At 37.2% G+C, this 15,577-nt stretch overlaps 2 protein-coding genes across 2 annotated transcripts; one reads left to right on the forward strand and one right to left on the reverse strand.

The window, feature by feature from the left end:
- Positions 1–344: 344 nt before the first annotated feature.
- LOC111297779 (metal tolerance protein 4-like) lies at positions 345–3,614 on the reverse strand. Its single transcript, XM_089741694.1, has 8 exons — positions 3,395–3,614; positions 2,839–3,052; positions 2,087–2,259; positions 1,776–1,974; positions 1,506–1,684; positions 1,270–1,420; positions 994–1,127; positions 345–857 (listed from the first exon to the last, which is right to left on the reverse strand). Exons 2-8 carry the CDS (start codon positions 3,047–3,049, stop codon positions 678–680), a joined length of 1,227 nt encoding a protein of 408 aa, XP_089597820.1. The 5' UTR covers positions 3,050–3,052; positions 3,395–3,614; the 3' UTR covers positions 345–677.
- A 6,385-nt stretch (positions 3,615–9,999) lies between these two features.
- Positions 10,000–10,869, forward strand: LOC111296417 (uncharacterized). Its single transcript, XM_022890705.2, has one exon. The coding sequence runs from the start codon at positions 10,088–10,090 to the stop codon at positions 10,670–10,672; it is 585 nt and encodes a 194-aa protein (XP_022746440.1). The 5' UTR covers positions 10,000–10,087; the 3' UTR covers positions 10,673–10,869.
- The last annotated feature ends 4,708 nt before the right edge of the window (positions 10,870–15,577 follow it).

Below are 15,577 nucleotides of genomic sequence, written 5' to 3' on the forward strand. Positions count from 1 at the left end.
TATTTTTTTACATTCTCACCAAAAGAGGTGGAAAAAAAGAGAAAAGAAAATTTGTGATTTTTTTAAAAAAAATTTTTCTTTGATTAGTTGACCTTTTATTCCCTACAAATGATAACAAAATAAATCAATTTTGTAACGATTTTGCTTGAACAAGGTAGTTTTTTTTTTTTTTTCAAATCAATTATAAGATGAGATTATTTTAAGATTTTAAAAGGATTTTAAAAAACATATAATTAATTTATATGCGTGATGGAAATCTTTTCATCGTATTAATACTTACGTTTTGCCATTAATATGATCACTCAAACTAATGGGTAAGTAAAGGTTTATTTAAATTTGTTATTCACATGTAATCTTTTATGTTAAATTCATACAATCAAGAAAAGAAAAATACAAGTCAAAGTGCATGGATATTGCTTAAACAAAATTTGGTAACTTGCAACAAGTTCTAGATGGCGGATACAATTACCAAGCCTAAGAAAATGTCAGAATCACATTCATTTTAAAAGCTAAAACATTTTTTACACCAACTCAGATTCTTTTGGCTAGAACCATACAGTTCCTAATTTATGCATCTTAGAACATTGGACTAAACAGTTGGAGTTGGTGACTTTCACCAAGTTAATTGATGTTACAAAGGAAGATGATAGCATGTTATTTGTCTGAGAAAATGAGGGTCAAGGCTGAGTGCAGGGGAGTCCGATGAGAACAGAGTGCTCTGGCTTGTGTTCACATTCGAAATCAAGATGAACGAAGGCTCGTTCGACTTCAGGGAGTTGTTCAATCTTTATCTGCAATGATTCTCCAATAGCATAGGCCTCTTTCAATGGCAAGTCTTCAGGCAGCTCAATGTCAACCTGTTTTTGTAAAGGGAGAACAAACAGATCAAATTTACTAAGCTGGTAGTAGCTTTTGCCCCTAATAGAGGAGATTGAATCAGATATGTAAACAAAATGATCTTTTTGATGAGTATAAACATTCAAATAAACCAACCTCAACAAAGAATAAGACACCAAAAGTATAGGCTCGAACAGTATCAACTCTTTTGATTTGAGGATGATGCCTTAAGACGAGGTATGTAAGTTTCTGCAGGACTTCAGGAGGGGGAGATTGTCCTACCAAGGAAACTGCATGAACAGAAGTCCAGAAAATAAATGGTAGCATAAATCAACACAAAGAACTGAAAATGGCAAGGAACAGGTTAATTTCTCATGTATGGATTCCAAGAAATTAGATGCTGATACATACTAGATTTTATTCTTTTTCTACCTGCATTTTCCAGAACAGTTCGAGACCAATTTGAAATCGTATAGAGTGCAAGGATGGTGGCACCAGCAGGGTCAATCCACCAGTAAAATTTATCACCAAGAACAGCAGCAATCAAACCAACTAGATTTGTTACCACATTAAAATAATGATCCTGGCAATCGTCATTAACAAAGGAGTAAACAGTCAGTACCTATCAGAAATGGTATAAAAAGATCATTTAAATCGTTGGCATTAACCTTTGCATAGGCACGGACAATTTTGCTCCCTGAGCTTCTACAGTAAAACCATAGGATAAGTTTGATTGCAGTAGCTGTCAGCATGATTGCATATAGCCAGACCAGTTGCTCTGAAGTCATGTTTTCTGACGGTTTTTCTTTGATCAATTGTTCTACAGCTTCAACCAGCACCTGGAAGCCTGTACATGATTGTTGGAAGGAGGCTATGCTGTTATTGTTAGGGCATTCTTTTTAAGGTACATATGGTGAAGGATAGGCACAAGAACGTACCAAGAGTGGCCATGACAGCAGCAAAGATGATAATGCCTACTGGCTGAACCCTTAGTTTTCCAATAGGATATTTATAGATGTTTATGCTTTTCATTGACAGATGTGTAAACCATAGTATACCACCTGCCAAAAGATCTAGCAAAGAATCTAGTGTTGATGCAGCAATTGCTAGGGATCCACTCTTGACTGTTGCATATATCTGTGGGTGCATGTTATATATTCACTTCAATTGCTTTCGCCAAATCCAGAAAACCTCACTGGTTTCACATTTAGTTTCCAGAATTCTATAAGAAGAGGGAAAGGTGTATCACCTTAAAAGCAAGCAAAAAACCATTTACCCAGTTAGATATGTTCATTGCTCTCTCATGTTGGGCTTGTTCATCGGGATCTTGTGCTTCATCAATGACATGGGGTGATTCCAGGGAGTCAACTTGATCAAAAGATCTCAAAGTAGCCAATTGTTTTCCATAGTATTCTTTTTCACCTAATAGAAAAAGGAATATTATTTGCTATAAGGATCAATATATTCATGCTTAAGTGTTTTACTCCATCACCAGTAAGACTAACATGTGTGTACTTCATCAGTTATAATTCTTATCCATTACACAGTTTTAGCAACAATATCCAAAACAAAAGTACCCATATATCTGATGATATATCGGCAGCAACCAAATTAATAGTGCTGACTGCTGAGGCCATTTAAACCCGACCTTTCATTCGATTTTTTAGCATGAACCATCTATAAAATTCCAAAAAAATAAAAAAATAAAAAAAACGTTAAACAGCTTATGAACTTGGTTTGCAGCAAGCATAATGTAGTCTTTGTTATTTTGGTGTATGACAGATAATGGAGGATGAGGTTAATTATTTGTGATTCATTTGGATGGGCGATGGGAAACCTTTCCCTCCGCTCACGCACAACGTTTTGGGACTGATCCTGGATAATTATGAACAATTCTTAAGAAGTATTAAATAAAAATAGAAGAGAAAATTGCATAGAGTAAAAGTATCACAAATGGGAAGCAGAATAGAATGTGGAAGAGTAGAAAGACAAGCGGGGTACCTTCAGTTAAACCAGTGATTTTAGAAAGGTCAATATGAAAAGGTATCTCAGGATCAAGCCCGGATTGAACCTTATCAGGCAATTTGGAGAAGAATTCACACTTGAGAGCATTGACTGAGTTACAGTCTTCTATTTTCCTATTCTGGATGAGCTTGTCTCCTTCACTTGACAACAATGGAGTTCTCACATTGTTCAAATCATCACCTGCCATTCCCTTTAAAGATAATTATACAAAGTTAAAACAAAATGACCCACCAATTTAAGATGCTTTGCAAACAAAAACCTCAAACTGAAATGGAAGAATCCTATTTGCAAAACTCCATATTCCAATCCATTCTAAATCAATAGGAAGAATGAAAACATGTTTCCATGGGGACCAAAAAAAAAGGACCACCAACATAACAGAGGAAACAACAAACACTTTAACTAGAACATTCTGAGCAAATCAGACTCCCCTAGAATAGTTCAAAAACAACTTTTTCAGAACAATTTCACATTTCCGAGAATTTAAGACAACAATCACGGTAAACTCAAATTGCTAGAAATAAAATCATACGGTTGAATAAACTCTCTTGAACAACTGCTAGCTATTGTAAGCAATGATTAAAGTTAAAACTGAAACATGTAACTGCTCTATGAACATATTTTCTGTGTCCTTTTCTGTTTTCTAGTAATTAAAATCAGATATTTTTGGCTAATATGACATGATCAAATAAGAAGTTGATCTGGTTTTTGGACAATGTCTGGTCTGAGTGACATCTCAATTCTCAACAGCTGTCTTCTTCCCGCCACCATTCTCACATTTAAAGAGGCTTAGTGTCATGGTCAGGCTTTGGTGTGCCTCGATCCTGTCATAACTGACCCTGAGTAAAGTAGTGGATGAGGCCTTGTTATCGGGACGGTGATTCTGGAGCTGTGTGCTGACATTTTAAGTATGAGAACATGTTGCTGATATTGTGCGTAGGTAGTGTGGGCCCTAGGCCTCAAGATGCATAGGCAAGTGTGAGCCAGTGGATGAGCGCCCTGAAGCCATTTAGTTAGTCGATTGCTGTCGGTTGAAGTTGTGTACGGGCATCATCGATTGGATTGGTAGAGTAACGAGTGAAATGCTAGAATTATGGTGACCAAGAGGAAAGTCACTAGGCCTTGAGTTCGATGAAGAAAGGCTTTGAGATGATTGAGGATAAATGTGTTCTTATTTTAGACATTCTTACGGTTCTTGGTAGGAGGGCTGAAAAAGTTTTTATGCTTTTTGTAGGGGGAACATTTGGTGTCAACTCTTCACCACCCCTTTGGCTAACGGGCAGGCGGGAGCCTGGCTAGTCTAAAATGAGTTACTCCTAAACACCTATGGTGTCCAGGTAGGCAGCTATCATCGGGTCATGAGTGTGGTATGTTATCTCCTCAGATCATGGTAAACTTGGAGATGGTTAGGGTTGATGGGCCTTATATCGCACCTAAGCATAAAGTCGTAGAGTTAGACACTAGCATTTGCTATGCTTTTTTATTTTCCTTCATTGAGCAGAAAGGATCATGAGATGGTGTATGTATAGGAGGCACACTATCGAGCTTGAGGAATGAGCGAGCTAGCAGGCATGCAAGCTACTAGACCTTTATAGCCAGTCAATAGAAGTGTGCTACACTGGGGTAGCACACCAAAGTCCCCGAGGCAGGATGAGTATGATGTTGAGTATCCATCATGAGGACGAGCAGCCTAAAATGAGGCTAAGGGTTGAGGCCTGGAGATATGAGTTTCGTGGGATGAGATGAGCCTAATGTGACTTCGGGCTTGCTGTTGACCAACATCTGTGTTATGCCTTCGAGATCTTAGCATGAGAGCTTGCGTACGATGCGGACGAGCATGGTGTTAGGTTCTTACCATGCCAAAATGCAATAATCTTATAAGAACCGGGGCTGCTGGCCCTTATAAGAATTCAAGGGTTGATGTTTGGGACCTTGGTGTCTACGGGCAAAGAAGAGTGCTCCAAGCCACCTTGAGATTTGTATGATAGGAGTTGGGTTCCTTTCTATTGAGTTTAAGAATGATGTGTGCAACCTTACGGGGTCTGAGCTAGGAAGAGCTCGTGAATATATGGCTTGAAGGATAGGTAATGATCTATCCATGAAGAAATGGACTCACAAAATGCTGACCTCGCCTATAAGTAGTTTTGGTGCAGCATGGACATATAGTTTCAATCTAAAGAGTGCGTGGCTTGTGATAGTTGGTATCAGAGCCATGTTTAACTTAGCAGTAGGACTAATGTGGCCTCAGGTGCGAGCATGATAACATGAAATTGAGGTGGTGCTAGCTCAAAGAGAGCTATTAAGATACGAATGCAATTTTATGGCTATAAGGGCTCAGAATGAGCCAACGATGCATGCTACGAAAAAAATTAACCTAGGTGAAAGGCCTTCGAATAGGCTCTTGGATGCTAAGTGAAAAGGCATGGGAGTCTAGCCTCACCTAGTGAAAAGTATTGGTACGTGCGGGCATGTGATGCTTTTACGGTAGGAAAACTAGAGTGAGACTAAAATACGAAAAGGGTATACACCTTAAAATGATGTTTGAGCTAGGCCATGTGGGCCAAATGAGTTTTGTCCTGAGGGACATGAATCATACATACTGAGATCAATTACTAACGTATACACTTATTGTATGGTGCAAGTGCCCTAGCAAGGGTACGGGCCAAGTATTTAGGTCCAAGCGTAAAGGCATTCTACATGGGCAAAAGAGTTTGAGTTGGAGAGGATTGAAGCCATGAATTGTGGTGGTTAGTGGGTCATAACAATGTGTAGCTCAATGGAACGAGCACCATGAATTGGCCAATTGATAAGGCCTTATGAGTTGTGTTGGTCAAAGGATCGATCGAGTTGAATAAGTTGAAGGTATAGGTATTTGAGTGCATATGAGTGCATATGATCAGTGGACTGTACGAGTCTGAGCAAGATGTCAGCCTAGGGGATGGCTTTGAAGATCAAGTGGGTCATTAGATCCTCAGTATCGAGTGGGTTGGTAAGCCCTAGAGTCGAGCAATCAATGAATAATGTGATCGAGTGGATCGGTGGATCCTGGAACTTTGTGTAAGCTTTAAGATGCCTTATAAGATTAAGCTAGAGTCATGGCAAACGAGTTATAGAACCATCATGGATACATGATTGCATGTAAAGTCAAGCTGAGTTCAAGTAAAAGTTAGGAAGAAGTATGTTTCCTATAGAACTGAGCCAAGACAGTAGAGCTTACAAGTTTATTGAGCATTGTGTTTGAGTCTAAGATTGAGTTTAAGATAGCATGTGTTAAAGTGCCACCACAAGGGTGGTTGGCCAGAAGGCCATACCGAGAGAGGTGAACTTGGAGGGGTCGAAAGGACCCAAGTTGTGAGGTGACCAAAATTCTTGAATGCCATCATGCTAAGGTTTATTGCGGGTGGTACCATATGAGTGCGGTTGACCTAAGCACCACATCCAAAAGGGCATATTGAAGAGTCGATGCTGCAGACTTACAGATGATGTGATGGGTCACGTCCAATAAGGCATACCAATGTGTGACAAAATAGATGGTCATTAATTCGACTGAGGGTCATGATTAACGAAAGTGCCTCGAGATCACAATATGATATGATCATTAGTGAAGCAATGCAGTGGCACTTATTAAGCAAAATAGTTTGAGTTTAGTAGTCATATGTGGAGATAGCATAGAAGTGTATTGAAGTTAGGATGAAACCCATCTACATTAACAATGAATGAGTATTATGGGCGGTGCCTTATATGACGGGATCTCGATCCAATCCTTGAGAGCATAAGTGAAAGACATATAAAAAAATGTCAACTATGTGCAATAAGAGAGTTGGGTGTGGTCTTGGCATCGATGAGGGCATAACATAGTAAGTAGGGAAGAATGTCATGGTCAGGCCTTGGTATGCCTCGATCCTATAATAAATGATCCTAAGTTGAGCAGCGAACAAGGCTTTGTTGTCGAGACAGTGGTTTTGAAAAACTGTATGCAGGCATTTTAAGCATGAGAATATGTTGCTGATATTATGTGTGGACAATATGACACTAGGCCCCAAAATGCGTGGGCAAGTGCAAGCCAGTGGACAAGTGCCCTAGAATCAGTTAGTCAGTCGGGTACTATCGATCGAAATCGGTGCGGGCACCTTCAAGTAAGTTAGTAGAGCAACGAGTAGAATACTAGAATTATGAAAACAAAAAAAAAAAGGTCATTAGGCCCTGAGTTAGGTGAAGCAAGGTCCTGAGATAGCTAAAAAGAAAAGTATTCCTATTTCAGATATTCTTACGGTTCATAGTAAGAGGGTTGAAAAAGCTCATACGCTCTTTATAAAAGGGGACGACTAGTGTCAGGTCTCCACTACCCCCTTAGCTAGTAAGCAGGTGGGGGCCTGACTGATTTGAAGTGAGCTACTCCTAAGCATATGTGGTGTCTAACTGGAAGGGCATTATCAGGTCATGAGTGTGGCACGGTGTCTCTTTAGGCCATGGTAAACCTAGAGATGGTTGGGGTCAATAGGCTTCATATCGTGCCTTTGCGTAAAGCTATGGGGTTAGATGTTAGCATTTGCTATGCTCTTGATTTTCCCTCCTTAAGTCAAAAAGATTATGAGATGGTATTTGCATAGGAGAAGTACCATCAAGCCTTAGATATGAACGGGCTAGCAAGCAAGTGTCACAGGTTGAGACTCAACCTCCAGGCCCGTATGACTCTAGGACCCCGACATCCACTCATTTGACATCTCAAATTAACCTACCTATCATGGTTCATACCTTTGTGAGGTATTGTCTACTTTAGTCCCTCTGGTTTCATGATTTTATCCCATAAAACGCACCTCATAAGGAGGAGAATGTATAAACCCTTATATCCCACAGCTAACTCTAGTACACAGTCAATGTGAGATTCCTGCTTCACTACAGGATCATGACATTTTTCCCCATTCCAACGAAGGCCCACCGTCCTCGGTGGTGTATCATTAGTACCCCCAGAGCTGGCTCTAATATCACTTGTCACAGGTCGAGACTCAACCTCCAACTCCGTGTGACTCCAGGATCCAGGCATCCACTCATCCGGTGTCTTAGATCAGCCTACATGCCGTGATTCACACCCTTATGAAGTATTGTTTGCTTTGGCCCCTTTGACCTCACGATTTTATCCCACAAAAGATGTCTCACAAGAAAGAGAATATGTGAACCCTTATATCCTATAACTAACTCTAGTGTACAGCCAATGTGGGATTCTTACTTCACTCTAAGACCGTAACATAAACACGCTGCTAAACCCTTATGGTTAATCAATAGAAGTGTGTTGCGGCTGGGGTAGCACACACAAGTCTCCGAAATGGGATAGGCATGATGTTGAGTGTTCATCATGCATACGAGCAGCCTAAAATGAGGCTAAAGATTAAGGTCCAAAGATATGAGTTTTGTGGGATAAGAGGAGCTTAGTGTGGCTCTAAGATGGCTACTGACTAGTATCTGTGTTGTGCCTTCGGGATCTCGATATGACAACTTGCGTACGATGCAGACGAGCATGGTGTTGGGTTTTTACCATGCCAGAATGCAATAATCTTATAAGAACAAGGGCTCCAAACCCCTATGAGAATTTGAGGCTTGATACTTGAGACTTTAGTGCTTGTGGGTAAATAAGGGTGCTTGGGGCCACTTTGAGATTTGTGAATTGAGAATTGTGATGGGATTGAGTTTTTTCCTATTAAGTTTGAGAATGATATGTATGACCTTACAGGGTTTAAGCTAGAAAGAGCTCATAAATATGTGGCTTGAAGGATCGAAAATGATCTGTCCATGAAGAAATGGACTCGTGAAAAATTAATCTCGATTATAAGTAATCTTGATGTTGCACAGATAAGTGGTTTTGATTTAAAAAATGTGTGGCCCGTAACACTTAGCTTGTTTTGAACCTTGTCTTAAGTCACAAAAATTTTACTTTCCTTTCAGGTATGGTATGATGTGAAAAATGTGACAGTTCATGTATTATCTTGATAAAGTTTAGATACTAATATTGGATTTCTATTTTTTTTTTGGTTGAATTAAGTTAATAAACAAAGTAAGGGTTACTTTTTAAATTGCAAAGAAATTATGAAGTGATGAAGTTTATCAAATTGAAATAGTAGTAAAAAATAAAAGAAAAAAATTATAAATATTAAAATTTAGATTTCAAACTTATTAAATATCATTTTTTTAAAACTTTAAAACTTTAACTTAAGATAAACTACAATAATTAATTGTATTTAAAATTATTAGTTAAATAAAGAGCCCTTTCTTACTCAACCAAAAGAAGGTAACAATGGCAAACTAAATAAATAATTAGTCAAATTGATCAATAATGGCCCATTTATTGATGATCTTAAGGTATGCTTTAAGCAATGCTGAATGAAGTTTTGTTCACACAAAGTCTTCATACATGTCGTGGATTTTTTTTTTTTTTTATGTGGATTTCAGCTAAAAGAAGTTATTATTATTATTTTTTAATTTATTTATAATTTGCACTTTGCAGTTTGCATCTCCGATTCTGAATTTTTTTTTGCATAAGATGAGTGTAGCCCATTAAAAAAGAAGGGATTTTGATTCAAAACTAAAACATTTATATCGTTGCAAGAACTACTAAATAAAAAACAAAAGATTCCGATTTTAAATTCTGAAACAACCATCATTCATCCTCAAAAACAAAGAAATGTTTTTTTCTTTGTGAATTATTCAGCTTTGAAAGGTTATTGGCTAAATGAAGTGGCCATCTTTGTATTTGCCAGAAAAGGAATATCTTTCATGTGATTTTTGTCACTCATTTCAAAAGCATAAGCTCAGCCTCAAATGCCCACCAATCCTGCTTTATTAACTTCTCTTCCATTGGTGTGAAGGGGAAATTGTGGGTTTTTTTTTTTTTTTTTGGTAAAATAATTATTTTTATAAAAAATTATTAATTTATTATGCTGCGATAACTTTCATGTAAAAAAAAAAAACACACGTTATAAATACCTAAATTACCAAATTTAATAATCAACAAAGGACAAAAGGAAATCCTAACCAGCCCAATTTGAAATGGGCCAACTCGGAAATTTTTCAAGTGAAAAATAAAAGCGGAACAGTGAAAGCCCAACTTCATCCCACAATTGCAAGTTGTTGTCTACTTTAAAATCTTTCTTCCACTGCCCACGAACCTCAGATCGGACGTTTTCAGTTTTCTTCCCAACGAACTTTCCCGAGAAAACACTATCCTTCGGAAATGGCGACACCCCAGTTCCTATCATCCTTCAAATACTCCGACAGCCTAAAAGTCGTAGCCATCTCCGTTTGCACAGCCATTTTCTGCGAAGCCATATCATGGGTCTTAATCTACCGAACCAACTCTTACAAATCCCTCAAATCCTCAATCGACAAAGCAGCCAAGAAGCTGGAAACCATGAAAACCGACCAAAACCCTAACAAGTTATCGACGAAAAAATCCAAAACCAAGAAAATTGACCGTGTCGAAACCAGCCTCAAAGAATCCAGCCGTGACCTTTCCTTATTCAAGTTCAAATCTGGGGCTGTCGTGGCTCTCGTTTTGATCGTCGTTTTTGGGTTATTGAATTCGCTTTTCGAGGGGAAAGTTGTGGCCAAATTGCCTTTTAAGCCGATTGGGATTGTGATGAAGATGAGTCATAGAGGGTTACAAGGGGAAGATTCGACGGATTGTTCGATGGTGTTTCTGTATTTCTTGTGTTCAATTAGTATAAGAACTAATTTGCAGAAGTTTTTGGGGTTTTCGCCGCCGCGAGGAGCTGCTGGAGCTGGGTTGTTCCCAATGCCTGATCCCAAGACTAGTTGATTCTATTTTGCTTGATCGTTGGGGGATTCAGGGAACTGGGTATGTATTTTTTGGGGTTTTTGTTTTTTAATTTTAATTTGAGCTACTGTTTCTCTAATGAGAATAATGATTTAGTTAATGGGCATTCGGAATTTTGGATTTTTATGTGATAATTATTGACAATGACTGGTTTTATATTTGAATTATTGTTCTCTGCATTTGATTATTGTTAATTTTTGTGAGTAAGTTGCAAGTGATTGGATTAAATGATTTTATAAGCAAAAGGTTGGGCCTTTATTACCTTATATGAATTTCGTAGCTATGAATGAGAACCTGTAGGCTCTGTCACGCCTGGATTGGAGTAATCGATGCTTGATTATCTATCTTTCTCTAATCTATTGAGAATGTTTTAGTGAAAACTTTGTAGTGGATGTTCATTCAGTTTCTTATTGAAACTTTCATACAATTTATACAATCTATGAACTAGTGGGCTAATTATACACATATCTTAACATGGAATAGAGTGCCCTGTTGCTTTAATCCTTTCATAATCTAGAGTGTTTTGTGGAAACTGATATTAGATCCACCATATATCCTTTGCTTAGAGATGTGTCCTTAAGCTTTGAGAACTTCGTGTCATTTTCCTTCTTCATTTGTTTGGAAATGAAGTAAATCTCAATGTATTCTTTGTTCTTTTTACCTTCTAATCTTGGGATTCTGTTGGAAGCTTGAAGGAAGATGACTTCTATTATTTTCAGAACTCACTGTTACAAGTTACTACGAATGAAACACTAGCAATTTGTGTATCTGTACTGTGTTTATATCGTTTTAAACATGTGTGAAACATAAAAAGTTGCCGTGTCAAATTTGTGTTGATAGGCCAAACACAAAATTTTTTTTTTTTAATTTTTTGCCTAGCACATATATAATTTTTGTTAAAATTTTAAACTGTCACTTTCATGTTTTCTTTTGTATCGTTTTTATATTATATCACCATGTCATGTTTAAAATTATCAGGTTTTAAACATCATACTTGGAAGTGGCATTTCTGAGTAAAATAAGGAAAATAGTGAATAGAGTTATTGAACTTTGAAATTAAGGTTTAGATTTGGCATGTGAAAATCTGTGAGATAAGCTGTTTAGTTTTAATTTTATACTGTGTTGGGTTTAGTATACAGTATTGATAGTGTTGCATAATTTATACATATGGGCCTACTTCTTCTCTAAATTCATTTTCTGCTCTGGAGTTGTGTGCAAATGGATTCAAGCTAGGATTTGTTCATGAAATGAAAGTAGATGAATGAATGGCTTCCATCTTCTCCTAATTTTGTACTCAGGATTTCAAGGCATGCAATGTCATGCTTAGGACTTAAGAGTGCCTTTGGCAATATGTTTGTCTCCAACCTTTACGGTTTAATAATAATTGCGGATTTCCATTTGGTGTGTGAGAAAACTGAAAGCTGTTGGCTGCCTAAATTTTCCTAGTTATAAACTCATCACCCTTTTTCTTGCCCTTCTGATTCTGCCTCTTTGGCCTATATGGATTGTTTAAGTTAGAGAAAGATAGAAATTTCTCCCCCTGGTTAAGAGGAGATATGCCGGCTTTCATGGGTGGCATTTCTGAAATCTAATAACATATGTGTTAATTTGTTCATTGATCGAATTATCTCCAGTTGGATTTGATCCGCACGGGCATCGTTAGGACCTCCTCGGCACCCACCATTGCATTATTAGTTCATCAGTATCTGTGGTTACATTACTCCTCAGTCTGGAGACAAAATGAGAGGAAAAAAAAAAGGTTTTAATCAGAAAAAATCCTACGCGATATGCATATCTTCAACTTTTTAACTCATCTTTTTACTCACTCCCTTCCATTTTTTCTTTTTCAATGTTCGAAAAATGTTTTTTTCACCTGATATTTTAATTTTCTATATTTTTTGATATTATAAAAATTACAAAACATAAATTTTATAAATTTAAATATTTTCTTAAATTTCATAAAAATATCAAATAAAGACAAAAAAAATTGAAATGAGTATCTTGTTGTTTAACACTTGGTTTTGGTAAAAAAAAAAAAAAAGTAAACGTGGCCATTCATGCCAAAAAAAAAAAAAGGCGAGAGCGGATGGGAGACTTTGCTTTCTGTTGTCCGTTTGATATTTAATTACAAGCATTTTCCATTAGCAATCCTGTTTTACGTGTGGATTAAGCTGTAAGTTAACCTCAAATTAGGAGAGGAAATTGACTAGCCTCATTTCAAAGGCAATGGCGAATGCCGTTCGAATTGGAACACAATTCTTAATTTTTTATCCAAGTCGTTAAAAAAAGAGTATAAATGTATGTCTTTGACTTGGATCAAACCAAGGTTGAAGAGACTTTTGCTCACCTTGCTTACTCTTACATCGATCACCATCCTTACTTGTCTGCCTGCTTACTTCTCAACTTCTTGCAACTTGTCCAAGTATCACTTCTCTAAACCCTCAAACTTAGGCTCTCACATATATCAATTTAATTTTGATGATCCCTTCTTTAGAATAAGAATAATTAATTAAGCTAAACCTTAATTCTAAAAAAATCTTTATTTATAAATGCATCCGAACATTTGACTTAATTTTTATAATACATGATTCCTCTATTCAAAAAATGGAATTCGAATCTCCTTGTTTTCTTAATAATAATAATAATAACGACAATAAAAACTTCTTTGCTTCGACTGCAGCCACCTTTTTCTTCCCTTTGTTTAACCTTCATCACTTGTCTAAAACCATGCTAGTTCAAGCTAAATCTGGAGAGAGCTCAAATTCAACCACTCCATTAAATTTTGTTTCCCCTGAATTAAAATCCTTGGGGTTTCTATTTCTTTTAAAACAATATTTCAGAAAGAACAAAAATGAACCAGTTGGCTAAAGCAATAATAAAAACATAACGCTTAGGGGGTCTGAACCCAAAAACCAATTAAACATCAGAGAATGGCAAAACTACAGATATATATATATATATATATATATATATAGATATTAAAACTGTAATAATTATGTCCACTCTAAAAATTGCACACTGATATTTTAAACCTTTCTTTCTACTATTATTACCTTTTATTTTACCTTAATTTTCCATTTCTATTAAAAATGTACTATTAACGTGAGCCACAATTTCTATTAAGGGTGCTCAAATTATATATTTTTATGTTTAACATTTAATTTTTTTTATAATTTTTGCATATAAAAATGAGATTTAAATATCAAACCTATTAAATGATAGTTCGACTGCATGTTAAGTAATTTAATTCTGTATACTATATAATTTAATTTATTTCGTTCTTCTTCAGGGCCAGCAATCTCCTCCATATATCCTTTGTTTTGTGTTCTCCTAATCCATTTAACTTTCTCTTTTTCACTCTATATATTTTTTTCATTTGCCTTTTCTTTTCGTCATCGATCAGAGTTCTTAGCTGAGGCCTTAGGTAGGGGCTTTGGTCTTCAAACAAACCCCACCAGCATGGTCCAACCAGAAGAATCAAACTCCAAAGGGCAGGCTGTTGCTTCATCAGAAGAGCCAAAGCCTGAGTTCAAGTGCCCAAGATGTTCCAAAACTTTTCACTCTGTACCTGCCTTATGTGGCCACCAAAATGCCCATCGTCTGGTGAAAGAACCCATGAAAATATCGCCGGTTCTAGCGGCAGTTTTGAATAACCCTCTGCCCCCCTGATGATAAGCCTGTGTTGATCACTCCGCGTCCTAAACCACAAGCCAATCCTACAGCGGCCAAGGAGCTTGTTTCTAAGCAGCATGGTGCTGGAAATGTATCTCCTCGTTATCATCCTTACAACAGACAAAGCAAGGAGCCTGTCCAGGACAATCTCATGAAAGAAATGACTAGATACAATAATAATTCTCATAAGAAGCCAAAAGGCGAGGATTTTCTGAGGCAGCTTCTCGAAGAGGATCCTCAATATCATCCTTTTGAAAGGGTAGCACTGCCAGAGTACAATCAGGAGTACTCTCTCCCTCGGTGTCTCACCCTGGATCTGCTTGGTGAACGGATGCCCGTAAGTGGCTTGGGAGATCATGGTCAGCTCGGAACATTCTCTAGGGAAATCCTATCTGATCCTAGTTTAAGGAATTATTGGATGGAAAGGGAAGCTGTTCTTGAGATTGGTTCAAAGACAAGCACTGGGCTTTTGGACTTGGAGTTGAAGCTAGGGTTTTGAGCTGGTCAGGCTTTTGAGGGAAGATTAGATTAGACCTGTGGTTTGTCAGTGCCAATGGAGGTAATTTTGGGTCTGGTTGAATTCCCATTTAATTACATCAGATAATAGTTGTCTCCTAAACTCTGCATAGCCCCAAAATTTAACCCTTTTGTTTAAGACGGAATCCACTTTTTATCAATCTGTACAAGGTCGGCTGCTGCTGAAGATATTAGTCTAGGGTCTTAATTTTTGTCCCTTAGTGCTGTTTTTTTCCTGAAAGTATTAGTATTTCAAATGTTATGAATCAAAGAATGTTTTCTTTGTCTTCACCTTCTTGGCCTAGTGACTAAAAAGGCTTAGGAAGTCATGTTTGGTGAGAGTTGGAACCCCACTAACCCCATCCCTTATTTCCTATTCAATGGATAAAAAAATGTTTTCTTTATCTCTAATCAGAAAAAAGTGTTCTTTTTTTCCCTAGAAATCTTGAATATCTTCTTGATCTCTTGGATAAATTTGTTATAAGAATCAATGATATAGTGGAGTAGTTGGCATCTGAAATTTCTTCTTCTCAAGCATGATATATACCGAAATGAGGGTGTTACATATGGAATGATCACTGATTACAGGCCTGTTGGAGCCGAGGTGAAATGGCAGAAAACTCTTGGATTTTGTGAATTAAGTTCTATTTTGATGGAGCTCTGAATATTCCGGAAACACATGGAGGCATTGGTGTAGAA

The sequence above is a fragment of the Durio zibethinus genome, chromosome 12, assembly GCF_047325235.1.
Source record: "Durio zibethinus cultivar Kanyao isolate XHJ-2024 chromosome 12, ASM4732523v1, whole genome shotgun sequence".
Lineage (NCBI taxonomy): Eukaryota > Viridiplantae > Streptophyta > Magnoliopsida > Malvales > Malvaceae > Durio > Durio zibethinus.